At 40.6% G+C, this 26,156-nt stretch overlaps 3 protein-coding genes and 1 non-coding gene across 5 annotated transcripts; all 4 read right to left on the bottom strand.

Annotated features, from left to right (window-relative positions):
• Positions 1-8,733: 8,733 nt before the first annotated feature.
• LOC115749702 (probable E3 ubiquitin-protein ligase LOG2) lies at positions 8,734-12,138 on the bottom strand. The gene is made up of 3 exons (XM_030686634.2): positions 11,327-12,138; positions 9,719-10,211; positions 8,734-9,055 (listed from the first exon to the last, which is right to left on the bottom strand). Exons 1-3 carry the CDS (start codon positions 11,818-11,820, stop codon positions 8,939-8,941), a joined length of 1,104 nt encoding a protein of 367 aa, XP_030542494.1. The 5' UTR covers positions 11,821-12,138; the 3' UTR covers positions 8,734-8,938.
• A 3,053-nt stretch (positions 12,139-15,191) lies between these two features.
• LOC115749703 (V-type proton ATPase subunit G1-like) lies at positions 15,192-18,416 on the bottom strand. 2 transcript variants are annotated; one of them, XM_030686635.2, is made up of 4 exons: positions 18,304-18,416; positions 16,180-16,269; positions 15,766-15,866; positions 15,192-15,561 (listed from the first exon to the last, which is right to left on the bottom strand). In XM_030686635.2, exons 2-4 carry the CDS (start codon positions 16,265-16,267, stop codon positions 15,418-15,420), a joined length of 333 nt encoding a protein of 110 aa, XP_030542495.1. In that variant the 5' UTR covers positions 16,268-16,269; positions 18,304-18,416; the 3' UTR covers positions 15,192-15,417. The 2 variants fall into 2 exon arrangements, with proteins under 2 accessions (XP_030542495.1, XP_048137993.1); XM_048282036.1 differs by lacking the exon at positions 18,304-18,416 and having other exon boundaries at positions 16,180-16,288.
• Positions 18,417-22,131: 3,715 nt separating this feature from the next.
• Positions 22,132-23,525, bottom strand: LOC115749784 (probable aquaporin PIP2-2). Its single transcript, XM_030686757.2, has 4 exons — positions 23,112-23,525; positions 22,598-22,893; positions 22,361-22,501; positions 22,132-22,251 (listed from the first exon to the last, which is right to left on the bottom strand). The coding sequence occupies exons 1-4, from the start codon at positions 23,419-23,421 to the stop codon at positions 22,132-22,134; spliced, it is 867 nt and encodes a 288-aa protein (XP_030542617.1). The 5' UTR covers positions 23,422-23,525.
• On the bottom strand, positions 22,944-23,018 carry TRNAV-AAC. Its single transcript has one exon. It is a non-coding gene; the product is annotated as a tRNA-Val (tRNA).
• Positions 23,526-26,156: the final 2,631 nt, after the last annotated feature.

The following is a 26,156-nucleotide window of genomic DNA, read 5'->3' as shown; positions in this document are numbered from 1 at the left end:
TCGACTATTTTAAAAGTTAAGCTTGTTAGATAAAGGTTTGATTTTTTTTTTTTTTGGGGGGTCGAAATAAAGGCTTGATTATTATTTGATATTTCAACAACTTGCAGCAAGTGAAAACGCGTGTTTAGAAACCCTTAGGCTGCGTTTGGTCGTCTGTATTTATAGTCAAGATAGGACTGGATATGATAAGTTAAGAAATCCAGAGATTTAATCATATCATATGTCTCGTTTGGTGAACTACTGATTTAAAGTCGGATGATATATTTATATCATATCTTGTCCATTGTTTGATAGAAAATGGATATCAGTATAATAATTATTGACTTGTACCATCCAGAGGCTTTTCACTGGAGCCGATGCGGTGAATCTCATGTCACTCACTAAGGCAGTTGGGTAGAAGCTCGAGGGGACGGCCGCCAGGAATTGCTGCGAATCTAAGATAGAGTAGCAAAATAAGATTGATATAAAAACAGCGTATTGCTCAATTCATTTCGCAATGAGAAAATATATTACCCATAGAAAGCATAAGTAGGAAATTACAAGTTTTGAGGAAGTTTGTTTATTTATTTATTTATTTTTGGACGATGGGGAAGTTTATTTGACATGTAGAAAACTTGGTTTTTAGCTAAAAGTTTCAGGAAAGGTGGGCAACTCAGGTGGTAGGATTCAGCAAATTGAAAAACATAAGCAAAGTAGAAATATGTGCTGTCGTGGATGGACGGGCACCACCTTTGCATTCCATGGGCAGCATCATGGAAGTTTACTGCATCAACATTGTCAGTTGCTTGTATGCTAACTCAAGCTTGTATACAGCTCACAGGACAGGTTTCCATTCTCTCTCTCTCTCTCTCTCAAGGGTAGTCCTTCTTGGATGGCTTCAGATAGAGGTGTCAAATTAGCGGGTTGGGTCGAGTTTGGCTCGGGTCGAATATGGTTCGATCTATATTGACTCGTCTAACCCATTTTGACCAACATTTGATGATATATATCCTAATTGATTCACAACCGACACATACCTGACTCGATCCATTTTGATCCATATTACCAAAACACACTAACATTTTTAACCTATTTTAAGCTCTTAACATGTATATGTTACCTGAATAAAAATTTAACATTAGATAAAAAAAACAAATTTCCCCTCAGTAAGAGTTGCTCTCTCACTTCACTCTCGACTTTCCCTCCAACTTTCTCGCAGAATTTTCCTTCGCAAGCCTGACCTAACTTTTTGATGGTCCAAAATGGATTTTACGTGATTTTTATATGTAACCTATTTTTGACCCATCGAATTTAACTTTAAATTTTTGGATCCATTTTTACTAGGTCCTCTGAAAGTTAATAACCCATATTGCATATATAACCTATTTATGCAAAATATGGGTGAAAAATGGGTCAAGGACCCGGGGATTTATGGCAAAGAAGAAGAAAAAGTCCTGAGATTGCTTTTGCTATTGATGTATGGAGTGTTGGTTGTACCATCATTGAATATGCTGAACGAAGTCTCTCGATTCAAGAACCAATTAAGACGTTTCTTTACATAAAAAAGAAATATATATTGTGAAACTAACAAAAAGGGATTCAACGGTGGAGTTGATGGGGCTGAAGAAAGGGAAGACGAACTAGATCGGGGCCATCACTGGGGCCTCCACCGGAGAAGCTGTCCCCTGCCGCCGCCGGAGAGGCTACTAGGCGTGGCAAAGAGGCAAATAGGGGATGACGGCGAGGGATGACTTGAGTGATGGATAAGAAAAATCTTATCTGATTCCATCCTACCCCCGCCTTAGGATTATTTTATCCCCATATATCTCTTTCTATTTCTATTTATCTTGATCTGGACATCTATCTAACACATAATAGGATAAAGTATATTCTATCTCAAATTTTATTTAAACGACCAAACGTAGTCTTACTTTGTCCAACCAACCGTCCAAAGGGCTTCCTCGAGTGATAAAGGTTTGTGATCGGAGATCGAATCGTGCGATTCCTCACTATATAGGTCGTATGTCCGCAATGATCGTATGCGAGGTGGGAGGATTGTCATGTTCGGTGAAGATTAGTCGGATGTTCAAAAAATCTCGATTGATGGATGGAGAAAGAGAGGAAAACAACACTTGTCAAGCTAGAATTCTTCCAAAGATTTTTTATTAGCCTATTTCCCCTAACTAATTGATCAATACTCTGCCGCCAAATAATGATAGATGAATTGATAAATCCACAAAATCAGGGTGGTGGGACCCGCTGCCTTGCGAGTGGGCTCACTTGCAACCTGCCCATTGTTATTATATATATATAGGGATCGTGTATAGCTTATAAAAATAAATAAACAAAATTAATTTTCATCATCCATAAAAAATATTTAAATATAAATTATTACCGATAATAAAAAAAATTTGGTTTATTAATTATTTCAAACGATACAATCTATCAATTTTGAGAAAATAATTTTTTAAATCATTCATTTTTCGCCAAACAAACGGAACCATACTATATAGTTTTTCTTTTTAGAAAATCATTCGGAGATGACGATAATGTCGGTGCCTAAAAATGATTAATTTTATTTAGTAAGGTACTTAACAGGTGCCTTGTAGCAATTTTTAGCGAAATTATAATTAATAATACTTATATCCAAATCTTTTAGGTCGATTAACCTTATGGCCACAAAAAATAATAATAAAATCGATCCTAGCATCAGATAAGCCTCCAAAGGTAAAATGGCAGATATGGCCTCAATCGGTACAGAATTAAGAAATTAGATCACCATGCAATTGGTTCACATAAATAATAATTAAGAAGCGACCATCCGTTTGTTTGTTTTTTCTTGGTAGGTACGATTCGTTTGTTGCAAAGGCTAATCTGACCTTGGTGTTGCAACTTCCGACCCTAATGCGACATAGGACGGCTAAGTTCATTTCATGTACTTATCCTTGATTTTAAGATATTTATGTTTCTACCCCCAAAATTGGAATCTTAATTTATATTGGAAGTGACAACAGCTAGGGGTGGGTAACTAGACCAGTTCTACCCGGAAACCGGACCGGATCATCCGAAAAATAGGTCCCCGAAACGGTGTTGGAACAGGTCGGGTTCCCGATTCTGAGTAAATACCCACCCGAGAGTCCGACCGATTATGGAAATGGTTTCATGACTTAAAAAGCCAAATCTAATGTGTTTCCCTCCTAAAATCAAACCTCATCAGAAGAGACTTGGCAACATGGCAGCACTCATTCGCCTTTCCTCTTAGCGATTATTACATTTTGTAGATAGTGATTTTCATTATTAATTTTTTTACTTTGAATAGTTTCATTGCTACTCATATTATTTTATTGAAAAAAAGTGAAACCAGAAAAAAAAAAAAAAAAGAACAAAAGAAAAACAGGTTCTCGGTAGACCTTGAAATCGGACCAAAAAAATAGGGTAGGTTCTAAAATAGGTTCTAGAGCAAACATCATAGGTTTCAGATTTCAAAAATTGAGAATTCGTTATAATAAAGTAGTTTCCAAGTTTCAGGTTCCCACCTTGGAAAACTTGGAACCGATCACTCCTAACAACAACCAAGTATTACATCTATCAGTATAGATTAATGCAACTACCTTATATACTAAGTCAACCACCATCATCTAATGTGGAACGGCCGGCCCTCGTTTTCTCTCTCATCTTCTCTCCCCTCCCTCTTATTTTCCTACACTTTCTTCTTCAACCTCCACGGAGGGGAGGATTTAAGCTCATCTCTCCCACCCCTCCCATTTTTTTAGGCTATTTTGCTTCCCTTTTTCCTTTTTTTCTTTTTCTCCCGTTTGGGATATTTTCTCTTCCGATTTAGTTTAAATTTGGAAGCTTCTCTCCCATTTTCAAGGAGATCTTCATCCCATTTAGTTTAAATTTAGGATTTTCTGCCTGTATGTTTTCGGGATTTTGCTTTCCTTGAGTTTCGTTGGGGAAAGAATCCAGCTTTGAAAGTGATCAGAGGAGTTTCGTGAAGTTTTCGCTCTCACAGGTGTCAAATCTATGCTCGTTCTATCTTTATACTCTGTTAGGTTATGGTACTGGGGACTGCAAATCTAGCCGCGCATCGTCAAAAAGCAAAGCCGTAACAACGAATAGAGATTTTAGTATGTGCTTATCATCGAAGACAGATTCGGTTATTATCACCGATTTTGGTGTGAAGAAGCCACAGATGTGCTCTTTGAGTGTGTGTTCCATAACCTTGTTCTGGTGATTCCTCTTATTATCTAGAACTTGTTTTGTTTTGTTTTGAAGTTATATGAAATTTCTCTTGATTTACATTGAACTGCGATATTTCTCTCTTGCATTTTGAGAAAGGGAATGAAATGTTATTTTGACCAAAAAAATTATCATTAGCTACTGGCCCTTAAAAAAAATTGTAAGCATGAATTATTATTGATAATGAAAACTCTTTTCATTGAGTTAGCGATACAATCTATTAATTTTAAGAAAATATTTTTCAAATTATCCATTTTTCACTAAACAAGGCGGAGCCTTAATATATTATTTTTTTCTACTGTTGTAATCATTGGATAAAGAACAAAAATATTTTAATACCGTTAACGAGTATTCGAGGAGCACTCGTCCACATAACCCTTTTCATCAAGAACAAAAAAATCTCTGTCAATCTTGCGTAACGTTGTCAGCATCTTCGAATGATTTTCTAAACAGAAAAAGTATTTATTACGGCTCCGTTTATTTTGCAGAAAATGAATTGTTTTGTAAACGCAATTAGTTGACCATCCGTTTGTTTATTTTTTTCATTTTCATTTTCTTTTTTGCTAGGTATGGTTCGTTTGTTGCAAACGATAATCTAATCGTGGTGTTGCAACCTCCGACCATCATGCGACATCGGACGGCTAAGTCCATTTCATGTGCTTTCCCTTGATTTTCATATATTTATGTTTCCACCCCCAAAATTTAAATCTTAATTTACCTTGGAAGTGACAAGAGCCAAGTATTACATCGATTAGTGCAGATTAATGCAACTACCACCATCTACTGGCCCTCCAAATTTTGCATTATTAACTAATGACAAAACAAATAAACCTTGTTGAAGGAAATTACCCTTTAAGACATTCTTGGAAAAATAGTGTCAAGAAAAGAGTAGGGTCAATCAAACCCTCTTGATTTTGACCTCCGTAAATTGATAGATGTACTTGATAAGAAAATTAGGATCGGAACCCATGTTTAAACGGATGCAACAGGTCCGCATGCAGTATAAACTATAGCCGATGAATTGATTCCAGAACTTCAAAATCTTGGACGGTGCTTCGAGTTGCGGCACGATTTAAATTACTTCGTGCCCCAAAATGATGGCAATGTGATCAATTGGCAATCAAGAAATATAACGCGGAAGAGAGAAATATGAAACTTGTATATTTCGATATATCTTGAACAAGAATGCACAAGCTTATTTATAGGCTTTATTAGAAAACTATTTAAGACAACATATCAATCAAGATATACGCACAATCTTGAGAGATATGGACAACCAACATAATTATCAAAATATCTCTATATAAGCAGTTACCCAATAGAATCCTTAATTATTGCTAACATCCCCTCAAACTCAAGGTGACTAGAAGATGCCAACTTGAATTTAAATACAGTGCGAACAAATCTTCGATCGCCATGATATCATATAGTGAAAATGGTCGAAACCGGCACCGAACCGAACAACATCGGGCACCATGGGAGATTTTAATACGCAGATTGTTTGACAGTAGTGAGTTTGATGGTGGAGTCGACTTCTCGAAACGTCGAGAATCGGAGAGGAAACAACAAGCAGCCGATTCGGTTGACTTGCAAAATAGTAACCGAGCGACACGACCTAAACCGCCGGTGTCGTAGTATCAAACGGCCTATACAGCTGGCTTGAAAATAGTTACGAAGCGATGCGGCCTTGGGGATGGCATTGAAAGAAGAGCCACCTCTGTGAAAATTGCTCGACAAGGCGACGGGTGTCGACATCGTAACACGACCAGCATGGGGCTTATTCAGACTAGAATGAATTATTATTACTATCGAGAGACAATGATTGATTTATTTTGTTATGGATTCATGGATGCATAGGGTGCAAGTTGAGAATGATAAAAATCAAAAATAGAATTGGGAAATTTGAGGTGCACCGGGTGCACATCGCCCCTTTGTTATCAAGTTGAGAAATATAATGTGAAAGAGAGAAATATGAAACTTGTAAATTTCGATATATCTTGAACAAGAGTACGCGAGCCTCTTTACAAGCTTTATTAGAAAACCATGTAAGACAACATATCAATTAAGATATACAAATAACCTTGAGAGATATAAACAATCAACATAATTATCAAAATATCTCTAACGTAAGCAATTATCCCGCAAAATTCTTAATTATCGCTGACACGGCATACAATGTTGGAAGTGATTATTGTAACCAGGGCATTGAACTATTTTAAGTAGTTAGTGTCATCATAGAAACTATCCTGGCCTCCCCCATTCTTCCACGTGGATTTCTGTCGACATGAAGCATATATGAGAAATAAATAAAGATAATCCTCAACGGTATTATACATTGAAAGCAACTTTACGAGTTAGTGTTGATATAGTCAAAAGCACGAGAGCAAGTCAGACCCATTAAGAAACAATTTAATTGACGGAGGAAACTTATCCTGAATTATATAATTAGGCCCATTATCTACAGCACCAAAGTGGTCACTTGTCACATTGATGTTGAAAAAACGCAACCTTTGGCCTTCCTTGCCCACTTCCACTTGAATGGGACATTCACTTTCCACACAAAAACAAAGGGAAAAAAAAATAAAATTGGAGATTGTCAATAGAAACCCTCAAATGGGTCTCCACTTTCAAGGTGCATGCAGCTCGAGATTTATGCAAAAATTACGGTATACGAATGCCAAATCGATGCATCAAATTCAGAAGTTGCTTATGAGAATTATTAAAAGGAAGTCCTAAATTTATTTTAACTATGTTGATTTAGTTCTAAATCTCTTTTGATCAATTTAGTCTTAAACATTTTGTATTAGTGCTAATTCAATCTATCCGACCAATTTTGATTGAAAACCGCTAACAAGAACGGTGGTCATCATGCATGACACGACTAATACTAACGTGGAGAATTCTTAATAACATTTTCATTTTTTTGCCATTTTCTCTATTTTTATTTATTTTTTCCTTCTCTTTCTTTTTTTTTCTTGCCTTCTTTCTTCTTACTCTAGCCGGTCACCGGAACTCGGCGACCAACCAAAGGCGAGGTCGGCCTTGCCCGCCTCTGACGACGCTCGACCTCACCCGGCTACTAGCAAGGCTCGCCATCGTCGTGCTAGCGAGGGTCGGCCTCGCCCATCACTGGAGAGGCCGACCTCGCTAGCCCTCGCCTCCGGCTGGTTGCCGAGGTCCGGGGACCGGTTACGGGAAGGAGGAAAGGAATTTAAAAAAAGAGCATATAAAAAAATTCTCTATTATTATTTACGTTAGCACCAGCCACGACACTTAGGATGACTTGTGTCCATGTCAATGATTTCCAGTCAAAATCGATCGAATGGACTGAATTAGCACAAATGCAAAAGGTTTAGAACTCAATTGGCAAAAAAAATAAGATTTAGAACTGAATTGACACAATTATAATAGGTTTAAGACTTTTTTAGTAATTTTCTCCATTACAGTATATATCGATCGCATAGCATCCTTCTTGAAATGTGAATTCTTCGTTTTTCTTGCTATGGAACGATTCATGTGAGCCGGAGGCCCAGAACTACTCAACAATAGCTTACATCCAAGGTTCATCTGCGTCAGGGCTCGACTATGTGAATTCTCCGTTTTTCTTGCTATGGAACGATTCATGTGAGCCGAAGGTCCTGAACTACTCAACAACAGCTGACATCCAGAGTTCATCTACGTCGGGGCTTGATATATTCGAGCTCTTCGCAATCAACGACATCACGAAATGCAAGCTAGAGATGAGCCCCTTTTGCAACCACGTGCGGTTTGCGAGGATCGCAAGCAGGTTCGATCTCGCTATCGGGCAAAAAATGAGAAGACATTTCCTCCCTCTCACTCTTAGAGAATAGAGAGGAGAAGCACGAGGTGTTGTGCGAATCTTTTTTCAGGAAAGTCCTCAATTGGCTATTGCCTAGATACTCTTGGTCCTCACTTGCAAAGAACGGAAAAAGAGAGGAGTATGTGCTATTCTGCAGGAGGATTGGGGCTTGAAGTTTCTGATCGACCTACTATCTCATGCCTTCGTTTTGTCTTCAACTCTCAAGCGCTGCTGATGTTTATCAGAGGGTGTTCAGCCTGATGGCTCGGGTTGAGATCGGGCAAACCGCTCGGGGTGGTTATAGGACCGGACCCTATCGATGAGGCCAGAAGAAAGTGCTGCCAGGACCGCGGGTGCAGAGAATCTTGAGCCAATTGAGAGGCTCTTATTCGACTTCTCCCGCAAAATGAAAATAATAATTCCAATCGTATATTCGAATCCTTTCGTAAGTTTTTGGCACAAGTGGTTGTCTTAACATTCATAACATGAGAAGAACTACTCAACAATGCTGCTCCCTAACAGAACTCAAATGTCTCACTTCGGGATCTCTAGAGCCCTTGACACCCATTCAGCTGTGAAGGGGGGATTAAACAGCATCAGAGCCAGAATTTCATCGCCACATCATCTTGAGCAGCTAGAGGAGCTAAGATTGCATGAGATCCATAGAATTTCACATAAACAACGCCCAGAAGTATTAAAAACCAGTATGTTCATTGATGAATTCGGAGCGAACGCTTCGTTGTGCCTTGGTGAGTAAAGCTCGCCATGTGATCATTACACAGGCAAGACTAAATAAGCATAGACCAAGGAATAAAAAGAATTTCAAAGAAAAGAAAATAATAAGGAACAAAACCAAAGGACTATTATACAGCATGAGCACACTAATTAAGGGCAACTTCATTCGTCAGGAGCACTGCTGACCCTGATCTCCAGAAGCCTCTCGACCGGTTGCCGGCAAATGGGACACCTGTTTGTCTGGAACCTCAAAACCTTGGCACACCCGCTGCACATACACTGTACCATGAAGAGAGACGGAGAAAGGAAATCAAAACTGCCGTCTTGATTGACCGGTTACAGTTTGTAAGTAAAGGATTGTTGAAGGAGAGAGGAAAGTGAAGAACTTAGTGCCAAAGCCGGCCAAAACATACTGATGATATGAATGACACATGACGTTGTCACTGTGAAACCCAAACAAGCAACGCCAGATAAACAATGCAATCAGGCATTTTCACTTCAGGATGAGTTAAATACTCACTTTCCTGAACCACCATCATGAGCAAAATCAAATGCTGGAGACTCCTCAATGACATTCATTAACCTCCATGTTTCATCAATTTGATTATAGGGTAAATTAATGCAGAATAGCATGTATCTTCATCTAGGCTTGGAATTAATTCACTCTTTTACCTTTTCCTTCTCTTTATTCAGTGAGTTGCTATCATGGAGTGGCAATTAACATGATCCTCTAGTGAGTTGAACCACACTTGTACAATTTGGTAAACCAGGATTTCATACTGTGTTTTGATAATTCAACAAAGAACTCAAAAGAATCCAGGAAAGAATAAAACGAACTTCTCTAGTCATGCACAAACCTTGACAAGCCTCAAGCAAGAAATTACAATCCGGTCAAGCTTCACAGTGCTACACCGAAAAGAAAAGTTAGGGAAGCATAATTACCATGTGTCGGCAGGGAAGGACAGTTGTGTCCCTTGGTTCTGACAGGCAAATCACGCATTCCTTTCCAGGGTCATTTCCATCAATGTCACTCTCAACCGAGTTCCCAATGCCATAAATCTCCTGCAGCTCATACCTCATTCCATTCACCCACAAGATCTGCTTCACAACCCGTACCTGATATTCGCCCTTCTCCTTCTCAAACACAGCCTGAGTTATCTGAGAGTTCATGGTCCTGGACATAACATTCCCATCAGGACCTTTCTGGGTACACACGGATGCCTCCGCCTTCACTGCTAGAGTATACACGTCTGTGTCACTGTATCTTAATTCCATCTCCTCGAACATTGAAAATTCAATTCCTGTTCCAGAGGGCTGTTTAAACTTCTGGCCAAGACCTTCCTGGAATTCCACTATTACTGGTGGTAGAAGGTCTTCTTTCATTGCAACGAGACTACAGTCCTCCCCTTCCTTTGCAAAGAAAACCACTGTGATTCTGCAGTAAGACTATACAATTAGACAGATGACAAAATAACAGAGGATGGTTTATTATTTAACCAATGTCAGATGACAAGTCTCCATTCTATTGGGTCAACAATAAAAGTGACATGCCTAAGACGACCAACACACATCAATCCAATTAAACCAACCTTTCAAAGAAGGAAATATGAACATGAAGTGCAACATATCAATCGGCAGTGTAAGATGTAAGTGACATCAGCAAGAAGAAAAATGGGCAATGAAAAATGCTCAAGGATGCACCTTAACTTCAGTCAAACTCACAAGCCAATACACAATATCTTAAGAACCCATTCACTACCATAACACTGCACCTCCCAATGAAGCGCAGCATTTCAGCACTTGCTATATATCTCTTTTGCAATCCATAACTCTGTTGAATTACGTGTTTCTTATCACAATATAGAGAACTCCTCACAGGCTATCAGCACGAAAAAAGGAGGAAACATTCGAGCTGCATTTATTCGTTTAGACGACACAACAGTCTCCATCACTTACATCTCCTTCATAATGCTCAGTGTTCGTCACTTTTTGCGGTCCATCCACGATGCTCTAGCTTCGTTTCAAACTCATAATATCTTAGGCCATGGCATGTCAGGTCGACCACATTGTCATCCCCCCATCAATAAGTCTGCTAGACTACAAAAGCTTCTTTTCAACCCGTCACACTCTAAGAATCGCTTTGACATTTCATCCGAACAGGACACTAGTATGCTGACCCGAGTTGCAGCATACAGATTTTATATCCTTCCTAAGCTCCCAAACATCAACCTCCCACTATTAGTTTGTTACATCGCGAGGACAGGTTTAAAAAGAAAGAAAGTGCATTGAGACACCGAAACAATTGACCAAATACAAAGTACCATCGTCCCACCACAGATCAATTCGTAGAAAATATACATGTCACGAGCTTATATTACGCAAAATCCTATTCTAGAAGATACTCTATTCTTTGTAGGATCACATCACATCAAATGATCTCATCATCCATGGACAGAGCAACCTAAGCAAGGAAAATCACAGATAACACTTGATGATTCAACAAAAGCTAGATTTTTACAAAACCAGTGCTGAAGCTACAAGAAGCAATACCTTCCATCGACAGTGGCGTCAAAAGAAAAGGAAACCAGAAACTTCCCAGGATTCTCCACATCAGGCTCAATCCTCAGTGTCTCCTTCTTTATGTTCACATCATTCCTAATAGTAACCGCCTTCTGATGCTCTACATAAGGCATCATCACGACCGGCCCGCAGGGGTACCTCCCGCCGACCCAATTCCCGTGGGCCTGGTCGACATGCGGCGGGCCGCCGCCGCCAGCACCGCCCCGGTGGTGGTGGTGGTCGTACGGCGCCGGGAGCGGCACGGGCATCACCGGCGGGGGCGGAGGGTAGTAGCCAGGGTACTGGTAGTACTGCGGAGGAGGGGGGTTATGGTTCGGGTACTGGGGCGGGTACGTCGTCGCAGCCGTGACGACGTACCTGTTGGAGGTGACCCCCGGCTGCGGCATCCCCGGGGGCGGAGGGTGGCCGCGGCGGCTCCCGTGCCTCCGGCGGCGGTTGGCGCCGGTGCTGCCGCTGTTGCCCATGGAATTCCCTTCGGGCAGAAGAAAAGAAAAAGTGGGTTTTCGATTCGGTCGAAATCAGGCAACAAGCGAAGGGAGCATGGGACTGTTCAGGCGTCAAAAAGCGAACTTCACCATCGCAACCATCGCAAATCGCAACAGTGCAGAAGAGAAACGATCCAGCAGAGTCCAGAGAGAGACACAGAGATCGAAGGGAATGGGATTGAAGTGGGGCTACGGAGAAGATATGATCAAGAATAGGGGTAACGGGTTGCGTAAAGCTCCACCCAAACCACCATTGATGAGAGCGAGAGAGGAGAGGGAGAAAGGTTGTCTCCCTTCTTTTTTTTTTTTTTTAATCCTTTTCTTTAATATATTTAATTAGTATAAACAATATTTAATTTTGCAATTAAATGAAATGGAGTGTCTACTTTAGAGAAAGATGGGACGTAAAGAAGACAGATTCACTGACAGACATGCCAGAGCTCCACTTCCTGCAATTATGCAGGTTTTTGTTTTTTTTCTGGCAGATCCATCACACTGCTTCTGATCCGCAACTCCAACGTTGCTGCATTACATTGAGGGAAAAAGTGGATGTTATTGCCGACATTTATTAAGCCGTTCGTTTTGTAATTGTCAGGAATTTTAGGAACCTTTGAAACAAAAAAAGGGAACCATTGGAGTATGGATATCTTGTCGGGCAATCTAATTTCCACTAATTCTCGTAATGTTTAATAAAATTGTTGGAAAATTCTAATTCACTCGATCGCGCCGTAACATGAAACGAATCTTAAACGAATCATATCATTCTCTTGTCATAATACGTCGAGGAGGGTATTTTTGTTTGAGTCAAGACCTTCCAAGACAATAGCACTTCCCCTATCCGCAAAACACGTTCTAATCACGGAATTTGGAGGCATTATATTTTCATCAAGTTCGATCATTTCACTTTTGAAATTTGGTTCGAGGTGTATGGAATTCGCTAAATGGATATGGTCAATCAACCATGATTAAATGAAATATGTACAAAGCAAAGCATCATGCGCTCAAAACTTTAACAAAAGGTGCATTTTTGCGTGTTCCGTCTCGTCTCGAATATAAAAGCAAAAGGGAACTCGGTTGAGGAAAAAACATCAGTCGTTTTCCTCGTGATTACTCTCAATCTAAGGCTTTGGGTATGCCTGATGCAACCTTAAATTAGAATTAAAGGTTTTTGAGAGTCCCTTTATTTGGAAAAATATATTTTTTTTCAAAAATTGTTTTATCACTTTGGATGATAAAAACTATAAAACGTTTTTCATGGACTAAAAATAATAAATTTAAACTGGGAAAAAATTATTTTTCTTTTGATAAGAAAAGAAATCCCACTCTCTAAATCACTAAATAAATGAATGCTAAATATTCTCCTTTATGATTATCTTCGTTGGGAGTATTTTCATTAAAATTTGCAGGGAAAAAATCAAAAAAAGGCCTGAAGTCCTCTTGTTTTTTCAAATTAGGGTCCCAAGTGAACTCAGTTGCAAATAAGGGTCCAAAGTGACAAGGTGCGTTTCAATTAAGGGCCCGAAGTGGCCACAGTATTTCAAGAAAGGGTCCGGCCCGAAGGGCATTTTTGTCATTTCACATTTTAATTTTTTTTGTTCATTTTCCTCCTTTTTTTTCCTTTTTTTATTTATAATTTTTTTTAAAAAATAAAAAAAGCCGCACAGGTGGGAGGGCCGCCCCTCCCGCCCGTGTGGCCGCCGTGCATCGCTTATGGGGGGGGTCGGCGACGACGGTGAAGGCCCGCCCTAATAATATAGTCTTAGACCGACGACGGTCTAAGCCTCGACCGCGGGGTCCTCTGGTGGCGCGACGGCTCAAGGCACTGGGTCGGGTGCAGATTTGAGCTTCTCGGGCTCGGATCCGGTGGCGAGGGGAAGGCGGGCCGGCGATTGAACGTATAGCCGGTGGCGCGAGGTGGAGCTCGGTGGTTGAGTGGGTGGCGGTGAACGAGAGAAGGAGATAGGGGTCGGACCTCACCGAGCTCGTGGGTTCGTGGGTCTCTCGGCCGCGGGTTCGGGGGCTCGAAACGGTGGCAACGGCGGCGAGAGGCTTAGACCGACAACGAGCGGCGCGGCGGCGTAGGTGGGTTGAGGTGGACGGTTGGGCGGCATCTACGAGATGGAGGGGTGGCTGTGAGCAACAGAAGGAAGGAGAAGGAGAAGATGAAGACGAAGGAGAAGAAAGAAAAGAAAGAGTAGGGGAGGGCCTGGTCGCATCAGGAAAGAAGGAGAAGGAGAAGATGAAGACGAAGGAGAAGAAAGAAGCATCAGGGAAAAGGGAGGGCCTGGTCGCATCAGGAGAGAGAGAGAGAGAGAGAGAGAGAGAGAGAGAGAGAGTGAAGGAAAAAAAAAAGGGGGAAAAACAGATAAAAAAAAATAAAAAAAGAAAATAAATCAAATAAATAAAAAGACGAAAATGCCCTTAAAATCAGGCCCTTTTTTGAAATTTTATAGTCACTTCAGGCCCTTATTTGAAACAATATTCACTTCAGGTCCTTATTTGAGAAAATGAAGATACTTCAGGCCCTTATTTGAAACAGAGATCATTTGAGGCCCTTATTTGAGAAAACAAGAAGAGTTCAGGCCCTTTTTTGAATTTTTCCCAAATTTGCAATAGCTCACTGAAGCTTTTCTAATCACGAGAAAGACGACGGAGGAAGAAAAGCGCACACATGATTATGCTCGACACGTGTACTCCACCACCTGGACGCCGTGAAAGAACACGGCGGCTAGAAAAACAAGCACATCTCTCTCAGGCTCATCTCCACATCGAATTCACAGTTCACTTTTTGGGTTTGAAGTTCAAGAGAGGGGTCTTCATGCCCAGTTTCCTCGTTAAGGCAAACGACAGGTTGAAGTTCAAAAATGTTCCTGTATCTCGAAATGGAAAAGGCAAAAGGAGAGTAGATACGACGTTGGGAGGTACATGTATTCCAATTTCTTAACGTAAAGTGTTCGTCTTTCTGAGGCTCCGTTGGGGTTCGTACGTTGAGGATGAACTGCCAAACATAGCTGTGTACACAGTTCAAAGGCCCGGATCTATCACGTGAAATCCGAGAGGCATCTTCGAGCTTTGGTTGATTTATTTGGCAACCTCTTCTATAAGCTTAAGGCGTTCAAGTTCCAATTAGTCAGACCAACACCAATCGGTGTTTACCAACCAATTGTAGTGCAGGACGTGACCAATTCACAATCTCCTCAACCACACCAGACTTGCCACGCTTGGAAAGACATTCGTTATCCAACCATCAAGCCGACAAAATGCGGCAATTTGGCATGCAGCAGAACCGTAAACTATATAGGCAAACGGGAGATTGTTAACTCACTCTGCAATACTCAGCAATACTCAGATGAGTCGAATTTCTCCCCGGAACGGGCAGGAGAGGAGCCGCATCACATAAATAAAACTCAGGTCACAAACAAACAACACGCTTATTTGAGTCACAGGTGCCGTCTGCCTATGTTAAACAATCATTGATTTAGCTGTTCATGATGCGTCTGAGATGCAACGACAGTGCAGCGCATATTGCACACGCTACCAGATTACATGAAGATTTACTTCTTTGCTAGCAAAGGCCTAATTCTTCACAGTTGTCACCTGCTTCAGAAGCATCTGCACAACATCATGTGATATTCTGTCAGCTTCTATTTTTAGGTTGCTTATTTTGGTGTCAGTCTCTCCTTCGAGCCGCTTCACATTGGCACCCGAGTCTCCGCTACTCTGTTGGATGATCACAAGGCAACATGGAAACCGAGTCAGCAGTTATAGACACCCTAAAAGAGGCCGAGTCTACAAGATAATTTGATGTTTCGAGAACTCAAAGATGATAAAGGATTGTTTCTTTGCAGACCAGTGGGCGTACTAACTTCTAAGGATGAGGAAACTAATTGGTTTCTTCGTATCAATAAATCAACACAAACTTACCGCTGCAACCTTTTTCTGGAAAGCAAGTTCCATCTGAGATCGATATTCTGCAATTTCCTTTTCAGCCTCTTCTTTGGCTTGTTTCAGTCTGGTCATTTTCGCTGAAAAGGCAGGATTTAAGTATGATATGACTAGCTTTGAAAAACACAAACCAGGAAGGTTTTAACAAATGATAAAAAAATGACTTGCAGTTGGCAAATTATCGAAAAGCATCATCCCACCTGAGTGTCAGATCTTTCTTTAACAACATATTCCCCTATTAAAAAGGAACTGATTTAAGAGATGCACTAACTTTCATATCCTTCTTATATGTAAAGGTTAACGCAATGCACGTTGAAGATTGGGACTTCAAATTCAAGAGTTGAAGCAATATGCTAATGCATCAAATTATCAGGGAAGCTCATGATCTTATACCATTTCGGGCAGCATTAACAATTTGTTGAGCTTCTTGTTCTGCAGCAAGCAACTGCTGAATCCCGCCCTGACCCCTATTGGCTTCCATTCCTGCACAGTTATCCAAACTTAACTAGCTATAGGGGAATAAAAAAGCACACTGGCAGTTACATGTGATTGAAAGAAGAACCAAGTAGATAGAGTAACTACTTCAAATTAGAAGAAGAAGATTTGCCTCAATCACTATCCAATCTACCAGGTAATCTCAAATATGATTGAGCATATGGCAGCAAATATACGGCAACGTATGGAGTGATTTGAGATGGTAGTCGATTCAAGCTTAATAGGCCATAAATAAAACATGTCGTTTCCCACTAATAGCCAAATACAAGTAGAGATCTGCTGTTAGCATAAAAAACACCAAATCCCTAACCTATTGATAACATGTATTTTGAAGTACTAGTAGTTTGCCACCCTGTTGAATCATTTTCACACATTTATATAGACCTATAGCAATTAAGAACATACATATGAATATAAGTTGAATAAACAACATTAGAATGCTTCCATTTATTGGGCTGAAATCAAGAAGTCATGATTATGTTATAAGAACTCTATCTTTGCAAATGAGAATCATATCATGAATGTACATCCAGCATCTAGAATGCAGTAGACAATCCGCCAGGAGGCAAATACAGCAACAATTAATCTCCTCAATCAACTGCTTTCAATAAGAAGCAGAGTTCGGTCTCATGTTATCATACAAAGCAGAACAGTCTAATGGACAGTAACTCAAAATTAAGAAAGGTAATACACAATAAAACAGAGATGTCTTACCAGATTGATAACAGGAAAACCTACATTAGAAATAGCTTTTGCGATGGAATGCTTCTACAATAAGACAATGACAAGGGTCACCTTCCCTACCTTTGTTTATAATGCTATTTACACGGTTACATGTCTTGAACAAAGGTAAAGAATTTTATTCTTGAAATAACATCTGAGTGTGTCGATATTCTAAGATTAAGGCAGTGTAATATCGTGGTGGTTTTGGCGGGAATCTTGATAAGCACATTTCTAAAAGCATACACACTACGGGGAACATACTGCACATTTGTCTGTTCTGACTCCAAGATGCAAGTGTTTATAATCATTACAATTTGGTACTGTAAGCTTTGGCCTTATCATTAAGGGTGCGTTAAACTGGTCTTATTGAAAGGAAAGCCTTCTCCTAGAACACACTCAACTTCATCTCGCCTAAGGTCTAATTTTCCTTAAACGAAGTCGACGAGTTAAGAGCTTCCATCGCTGTTGCAACATCCTCACTAGCCGACACTGATGCATCTAATCAACTAATGAAAATGCTATCTGCTTACATGAGCAACATAGCCGCTGCTATACGTTCCCAACCAAATGCACAAACTTGGCCACGGACAAAACACTTCTTTTGTTGTCAATACTAACTCTGTTTTATTAACGATTAAGAGAGTAGTTAGGGAGAGATTAGCACATTTGTTGACTTCAGATAGAAAACTCGTCTAGAGAGATACAAGAGCCCTTGTTCGAACTGGGCTATTAGAGAGCCTTTTTCTTAGCATGTAGCAGGTTTTGCTCACCCGCTTGTGTTGTGAATAAAACACCGACTTATGGGGGGGAAAAAAATAGAACCATGGATAAAAGAAAGTAGCAGTGACATGCCAGACATCCCCAACTACAAATTCATCGCCGCATCGGCGAGTAGTGATACGCTAGAACGGCCAAAAAGAACCGAGTCTCGTCGCGAAACATACGAAGCAGAATCACTTCACGCCGGTGACAATTCTGCCGGAAAACAACACGATGAAGGGCCTATGTTCGCACACGAAACTCGCCAAGGACAAAGCGAGGCCAATAGATCTGGTCTCGCCATCACAAGCTAGAAAACTACAGCCAGCTTCGGCTCCAATCGATTCCGAGAATCCAAAACACGAAAGCCATTCCTTCCCTTTCCGCGCAGTTCCGACCAATCGAGTCCAAATAATCGACCGCCAGAGATCCAGCGCGAAAGCAACAGCCGAAACGATTGCAGATCCGATCGAGCGGATCTAACGGAGATGCAAAATGAGCAGAGAGGATCGATCGACATAGAAGAGGCGCTGGGCGTACCTGATGAGGTCTGGCGTCGCTCCGACCGGGAGAGTTTCTTCGCAGCAACGGGAGAATACGGTGAATACGAACGAACGCCTTATTGATTTAGGAGATAGATAATGTTTTTCTTTATATCTTTTGGAATTACCTAAAAACTCCCCCTAAACTTTTGAACTTTTTCAATTCCAGTAACATCTCATTGTAATTTTTTTTTTCCAAGGATAACGCTTTTTCCACTCCTTATATGGCTCAAATACTCCCTTTAATGTGTTGATCATATTACCTCTCGATTTTTTTCCCTTTAGATTAATATATCACACGTAGTCAAATGCGGGACCTATTTGAGGCCTATTTTTTATTTGTTTCTTCTTTTATTTTTCTTCCACTTTCCTTCTGCTTGTTCTCGCTTGTACCAAGCCTATCGCCGGCACTACTTCGACTTGCTCCTCCGAGCCTTCTCGAGATGGACGGCTTGATCTCATCCCTTGGCTTCTCGGCCGGAAGGTCCACGACGTCCGCTTCTGCCTTCCGGCACTCCTCCCGGAACACCGCGTTGAACCTCCGGAAACATGCACGTGTTGCCTTCGGTGATCATCCCATGGCCGTCGCCTCGGGCAGGGACGAGAGGACCGTGTTCCGCACCATGGCCGCATAGCTTGCCGCGTATTGCCTCGTCTTCTTTGAGTGCCTCGCTACATGCTCGTCCTCAAGCGGGTTTTGAGGTTCGTCGAGCGGTTCAAATTATTCGCGAGGAATAGGTAGAAGAGCGAGACGCGTCCTTGTAGGCTCAACCTTGGTGTTGAGTCTCCAAAGCGAGATGAGGATTAGCCACGCTAATCGATCGAGACTCGGATACATCGGGAGATCGCTGGAATTTGGGCTTTCGAAAAACAATTTCGGCATATTCAAAATATTAGAGAGAGTCGCGCTGTAACCGTTGAGGAAAGTCCGAATTCCATCACCGATCGAGTCGGCGAGAGGATTTCGTCACCTTCAGCAAGAATTTTGGAAGAGTCCTTTTGAGAATTATGGTTTCGTGGTTTGAGATGATCATCCCGAGCTTCACCAATGAAGAGAGGGCTTATAATTCTCTCAAGCGATCCTTTGATTCTCGTAATGATATTTGAGAATTGGGGAAAATTGATCGAGGTGGTCGAGTTCACGGGCAACATGAGCAAAGACTGGAACATGAAGAGAACAACCTCGATGTATGTGCTATTGAACATCCGGGATGATGAGGAGCTCGAAACTCTCATCAATCAACCAATGTTGGAGGTGAGGCAGCATCCTCAGTCAACAAGACACCAAGAAGAAAAGGAAAGTGGAAGACAAAGAAGAAACAAATAAAAAAAAAAAAGATCCAAATGAGCCTCACGTTTGATTTTTTGTGGGTACAACATTGTAAAGGAGATAAAAAAAGCCATGGAGGAAGTGTTTAATCCAAACAAGGAATGGAAAATCTGTACTTTTATATATTTTTCAAAGAAGAAAATCTCTCTTTTACCCGTGATTTATCTATAAAAAAATGAGATATAATAAGAAGCTGGATAAAAAAAAAAACATATTTCAAGAAAAGAAAACAATTAAATAAAAAGGAACAAACACATTAATAAAGAAAAGGCCGAATAACAAAAATTGGGTACAGTTGATCAATCGATTCTTTTGCATCAATTAACCGTTGCGAATGCATAGTAAGTATACAATTTTTGTTATCATGCATTTTCCTGTTTTTGTTTAATATGGATTATTCTTTTTTTTTAAATAACATCTTATTTAGTTCTGTTTAAATGGTTACATTTATGAATATCAATAAAAAGCTTTATTTATTGTCGGTGTATTTTTTTTTTCCTATTATTGGTATTTTAATGATTTGGTTTTCTCCCATTTTTATTTTTATTTTTTTCATTTTTTTATGGTAATTAGGGGTGAAAGAGAGATTTTCTTGAAAAAAAAAAATGAGATAAAAATACGTTCTTGTCTATTAAAAGTCACGTGCATTGTACATGCTAATGAAAAAGATAGCGAAGGATCAACAATTGTAATAAAATGAAAATTCAATACACATCATTAATGGTTGAAAGTTCAGGGGCAAATTGTGTATTACCCTCACTGTTGCTTTGATGCTTTGTTTAATTTTCCTTTATTTTTAGGGGTCAAGTGATGCTCAAGTCTTAATTGCGCACTTCTCTAGTTCTCTTAAGGTACTCCCAGCAAGGTTTATACTCAAGACAAAAAAAAAAAAAAAACATCAACAAACTCTCTTACCATCTCAGTTAACACCTTGTTAATGTCTTGTTTAACTCCCTACAACCCCCCTCGGGGTGACCCACCGAACCCTGCTCGCTCATCAAGAAGCGAGATTCTCGTGCCTTTATTTCAATAAGAAGCATGAATCACACCTCAACGCACTTATCCACATCCTTACAAGTCGTGTTCTGAAGCTATTTATAAGTAAGCAAAATGGACCGACCGGATCGAGAATTGTCTGGACCGACGGTTTTAGACTGGTTCTCGAATCCTCGGTTCCTCAAAGTGAAATCGATGTTCGGTCAATCCGGTTTTCGATTTTAAAAGGGAACTGGACCGATGAGCCACACTCCTAGATTAATACATTTTTAATTTTTACTATACAATAAAGATGTGACTCTTGACTAGGGGTACTTGTGGGAAATAATTTTAGTACTTTATGGGAACAATTGACACAAGTAGAAGTATATTGCTCTGCAAAATTACTACTTTGTCACGATGTCCCCGAAATGGCTTGTCAAATTCGCCGGAGTCATCTACTTCTTCTCCCTCTTCCACAAGGATCTCTATGTATGCACTAACCCGCAAAGAAAGATCAGCAAAAAAATTCGAGTTCCTATTTCTATTTTTTATTTTATTTTATTTATTTTCATTTTATCAGTTCCAAAGACTTCCGATCCGGAGAATTGAAATCACTGATCTAATCCTCAATTCTTCAAAAAATCAAATCAATCCGAACCATACTTAACCATCACCTATCACCCCTAGTGCTACCCAATACGAATCAGAGCCCGCCCGTTTTTTTCCTTTTCTTTTCCCGATTCAAATCACCGATCTAATCCTCAATTCTTCAAAAAATCGAATCAATGTTCAACCATCACAGGTCACCCCTAATGCTACCCGGTACGAATCAGAGCCTGTTCCCTTTTTTTTTGCCTTTTCTTTTCCCCTTACGTGCCCAGCTCACACACACAATAAAGAAAAGAAACATCCCTTATCTTATTTTCTGTTTTTTGGTCGGAATACGTTATCTAATTTGTTCAGGTCCCTTTATGTCCTCCTCACAATTCTGTCGAGACTAACTCGAGAGATGCGCGCAAATCATCCTATTCGCAGGCCACCCCGGCACCTGCCTACTTGGCCGGTTCGGCGGCTTTCGCACGCGGTCGACCTGGATCCCCATCCTCTCCAAAGCCCAAGTGCGTTTCGGGCACGCCCGGTTAGAATATTCCGTCTCGAGGCCGTGCCCGCCCATTCAGACCCGATTAGGTTCGCTCGGACCCGACCGTGAAATCAAGAATCATATATGAGGAACCACAGAAGGATCTGGCTAAGGACTTCAGTTCAGGCCCGCAAGGGGGCTCAATCGGGGCACACTGATAAGGTACAGCAAGTGGCATTTCGAGGAGAAAAGTGCATTCGACTATCGTTTAGATACGACTTCATGGTTCCACAGTGACCCAAGCGAGCAACAGAACTAAGAAAACTCAGTACGTACTGACCCACAGTTACATGACACGACACATGAAGTCTCCGTGACGACTCTTCTGACGATGAGCATGATGATGAATGACGATGTCTTGAGGGCATTTTTCGTGGTTACAAGATGGAAGAGCTCATGAAGGAACCCAGAGCCTTGATACCTGCGGCTCTCAGGATGTGCTGGTGGAAGAAGGTTGCAATGGCCGCTCCGAGTAATGGCCCCACCCAGAACATCCACTGCACAATTCGACACACACAGAAAAGCACGATGTTAAATCCTGTGGCCTGGTCGATTTATAAGATGGGAGTGTACTAGAGCTCTGGGGAGGGAGTTCGAATTCCTTACTTGGTCATCCCACGCCTTCTCCTTGCCGTAAATCATCGCGGCCCCGAAGCTCCGGGCCGGGTTGATGCCCGTGCCGGTGACCGGGATCGTGGCGAGGTGGACCACGAACACCGCGAATCCGATGGGCAGGGGCGCCAACACCTTTTCACATACGATGCGCCACGGTTTCAAAATCGAATTCTAAAAGAAGCAGAAAAGGGGAGAAGGCAAATGGAGAAAAGGGGGTTTTTAGCTTACGGGGACGTGCGAGTCCCGAGCCCTCCTCTTGGGATCGGTGGCGGAGAGGACGGTGTAGACGAGGACGAAGGTGCCGATGATCTCGGCGCCCAGCCCAGTGCCCTTGCTGTAGCCGTCCTTGAGCGTGTTGGCCCCGCCGCCGTACCGCTCGTAGTAGGCCCTCTGGAACGCCTTCACGAGGCCGCACCCGCACACCGCGCCCAGGCACTGCGCCACCATGTAGAGGATGGCCCGCAACAGCGACACCTTCCTCGCCAGGAACAGCCCGAACGTCACCGCCGGGTTTATGTGCCCCCCTGGCCAAACAAGGAACGTCAAGAAAAAAAAAAAAAAAATTAACGCTGATTGGCGTCGCCCGGACTCGAACCGGAGACCTTCCGGTGTGTTAGACTGACGTGATAACCAACTACACCACGACACCATTTCGTTTGTCATACGCAAATTTTTTCGCTAGAAACTATGTAAATGTCAAAAGAAGATACAGCTAGTATCACAGTCGATATACTGTGCGCACCAGAAATGCCGGCGGTGCAGTAGACGAGGACGAAGATCATGCCGCCGAAGGCCCAGGCGATGCCGAGAACGCCGACGCCGCTGCAATCGTCCCCGTTGTGGGCCCGGTCGATCTGGCTGTTGTACCCGATCACCGTCAGCACGGTGATGTAGAGGAAGAGGAGCGTGGCGACGAACTCGGCGATGATGGCCCGGTAGAAGGACCACTTGACGAGCTCCTCCGCGTCCACCAGCGGCGCCGGCGGCGGGTCTCGGTAGTCCTTGGCGTGGAACTCCCCGTGTTGCTCGACGACCTCGACGCCCTTGGCCATTCCCTTAGAATCCCTTTTTCCTTTAACTTTCCCAGAACGGGAATCCTAGAGAGTGTGGTTGTTGCTGATCAGTCAAGAAGCAAAGGGATGAGTGACTGTCGGCAGGAGATGTTCTATCTATTTATGAGGGTGTTACAGACAAAGTACGAGAATGAGTGAACGAACGAGAAGATTGTAGTGAAATATTTATCCCTATATATATATATTTCAATAGGCCTTTTGCTTCTGGGCCCCACTTTGGGTTTTGATTTTCCAGGGGTTTTGATGGTGACCTGGCCCCGTATTATTTGGTCTTGAAATTTGAGGATGTTCCGGTGTGTTCCCGAGGTTGCTATGTCTCGAATCTGGTCATTCCCGAATGGCTCACTCCTACCACCCAAAGAAATACAAAATAAAAACAAAAGAGAGAAGGCAAAACAAACTTCAAAAAGGAGAGGGGGGGAAAAGAATTTTTTATTGCGGGATGTTATAGGCTATAACAAAATTTACCAATCTCATGTGAATATCGTAAAAAGGATTGGAATTGTTTGTACTTTCTCATGCAATTATCGAAATTCAGATAATTTCATACCCTCTTCTGATTATGAAATTTCCATGTCATCTCTTCACGAGTTAGAAAGATGTGAAAATGGTTAAAAAGCATGTGAATTTGCAAGTTATTAACATTTCTTGCGATATTCAATTGTCAGTAAAATATTTTTCATGCGATCACACAATCAAAATATGTTATGCATATAATTATTTCTCGAAATGACACGTGTAAATACATTATCTATCATTACCCTTTAAATAAAGCTGCGATCACAAAGCTTAGATAATATTCCATGCCTTCAGGAAAGTTACATGTGTGAATTCTCCAATTACTCTCTTATTATGAGACTAGTTGGCAATTTTTCTCGTTGAGAAAAAAGAAAAAATCCTTGCGCGAGATCTCTTCACCACCACCGTCCGATCCCACTCCCTTCGAGGTCGTCTCGCCAGTCTTATCCGTCCACGTTGCAAGTCCTTGGGGTGTGGGGCCCGCTGCACTGCCAATGATCGTTCCCTTCAAATGCGACACGTGCTAGGAAAGGAACGGCGGGACGGAAGAACCTCAAAATACAGATCGAAAAACGGAGAACAAGAAGAGCTTGGCTCTTGTGCTGCCACGTGTCGGGGAGGGGGGAGAAAACGAGCGTCTGATGGGTTGGTCGTTGGCCCTTCCGTGTTGTCCTCATCGTTGGAATTTGTCGCGCTTCGACACGTGGAATTCCAATCGTCATCATCCGTAATTAGACATGTCAAATTAAAATTTTAGAGTGACAACGATTTTAATTCTCTCAGCCTATTTTTCATAATAAAAAAAATCATAAACATATTTAATAATGTGAATAATTTTTTTTTCTGATTATATTTTCTAAAATAATTTTGAAGTAAAAAAAAGAATTATTTTTGATATTAACAAAAAAGAACATCTCAATTCTTTTAAAAATATTAAGTTTCACGTGGACTTCTGAACCATTAAAAAATTTAAACTTAAGGCTCCCACATGGACTTCTGAACTTTAAAAAAAAATAAAACTACATTTGAAAATTTACTAATAACTAATTTTTTAAATTAAATTTAAAAATAAGTTTTAACATTTTTTAAAAGGGGAAATTAAAAATATAATAAAATGAAAAAAAAATTAAAATAGAAATGGGGCAAAAAAAATGTAAAAAAACTTTTAAAAAGTTAAAAATTTTAAAAAGAATTCTCGCCACATGGTTATTCCTAGGAACATAAATTTTATGCAGTTACCAAATGCGTTTTTGCTCGGAAACAGAAATTTTTTACAATCATCAAATGCATTCTAATTCTCTAAAATCATACAGAGAACAAAATAAAAAAATACAGTTTTAATCATAATCATTTTTTTTGGATAAGAATCATTTTGTTTCACTAAAAATAAAATAAGTTACAAAATAATTTTCTAAAGTCAATTGCTTGCGTCTTTTCAAATAATTAATATGAAGGAAAATACTTTCATCGTTAACAATAATTTATATTGAAACAATTTCGTGAAAATAATATTTTTCGTTCATATTCGACGTTTTCACCATTGCTTGAAAGACAAAACTCATAAGACAATTCGACTAGCCAAAATCAGATATTGCATTGTAACACTCATTCCACTTATTTTTGCTTCCAACGAAAGGTGAGACAAAAAAAAGGGATAATTATCAGTAAAGAATCAATTTATTTTCCCATATGCTTTGTTTTTTAATTATAAAAAATAATCAATCTGCTTGTGTTGTCCAAACCTTCTGGAGTATCAGCAAGATTGCCATGACTTTTTTCCTCTACGCAGCTTTTTAGTATCATCAAGGATAAAAATATTGCTATTTCTTGTACTTTATTCGAATGATTAATCCAATTTCCAAACTATTTTTTTGGCCAAATTGAGTTGAGAAATTATTATTTTTTAATTTAAATCGGCCTTTCTTTAATATACATCACATAAAATTTAAGCATCATGCTATTAGTCTACTTGGCTTATTACAAATTATAGAAACTTGAAAACACTAAGAACAAGTTTGTTTTCATAAACAACAGAAAGAGGGGAACTTTTTATTTTTCTTCCAGAGAATTGAAATATTGTCCATATTTTGAAAACGAAAAATTCTATGTGAATTACGTGTCTATGCTTGTATTTTTCTGATTGAAGTTAAAAATGTTAGGATTTAGAAAAAAAGGGCATTTCAAAATTAAAATAA

This window comes from Rhodamnia argentea, chromosome 7 (genome assembly GCF_020921035.1).
Source record: "Rhodamnia argentea isolate NSW1041297 chromosome 7, ASM2092103v1, whole genome shotgun sequence".
NCBI classification, from domain to species: domain Eukaryota; kingdom Viridiplantae; phylum Streptophyta; class Magnoliopsida; order Myrtales; family Myrtaceae; genus Rhodamnia; species Rhodamnia argentea.
This window is presented reverse-complemented; position numbering and strand designations above follow the sequence as displayed.

Bases quoted from the DNA above. Each gene is read 5' to 3' on its own strand.
- LOC115749702 (XM_030686634.2), bottom strand. From the start codon at position 11,820: ATGGGCAACAGCGGCAGCACCGGCGCCAACCGCCGCCGGAGGCACGGG. The intron at 10,212-11,326 runs GTATTGCTTCTT...GTCTTACTGCAG, and splicing joins GACGCCACTGTCGATGGAAG to AATCACAGTGGTTTTCTTTG. The intron at 9,056-9,718 runs GTAATTATGCTT...TTCATGGTACAG, and splicing joins TCCTTCCCTGCCGACACATG to TGTATGTGCAGCGGGTGTGC.
- LOC115749703 (XM_030686635.2), bottom strand. From the start codon at position 16,267: ATGGAAGCCAATAGGGGTCAGGGCGGGATTCAGCAGTTGCTTGCTGCA. The intron at 15,867-16,179 runs GTATAAGATCAT...CTGCCTTTTCAG, and splicing joins TGTTAATGCTGCCCGAAATG to CGAAAATGACCAGACTGAAA. The intron at 15,562-15,765 runs GTAAGTTTGTGT...ATCATCCAACAG, and splicing joins TCCAGAAAAAGGTTGCAGCG to AGTAGCGGAGACTCGGGTGC.
- LOC115749784 (XM_030686757.2), bottom strand. From the start codon at position 23,421: ATGGCCAAGGGCGTCGAGGTCGTCGAGCAACACGGGGAGTTCCACGCC. The intron at 22,894-23,111 runs GTGCGCACAGTA...TTGTTTGGCCAG, and splicing joins CTGCACCGCCGGCATTTCTG to GGGGGCACATAAACCCGGCG. The intron at 22,252-22,360 runs GTAAGGAATTCG...CGAATTGTGCAG, and splicing joins AGAAGGCGTGGGATGACCAA to TGGATGTTCTGGGTGGGGCC.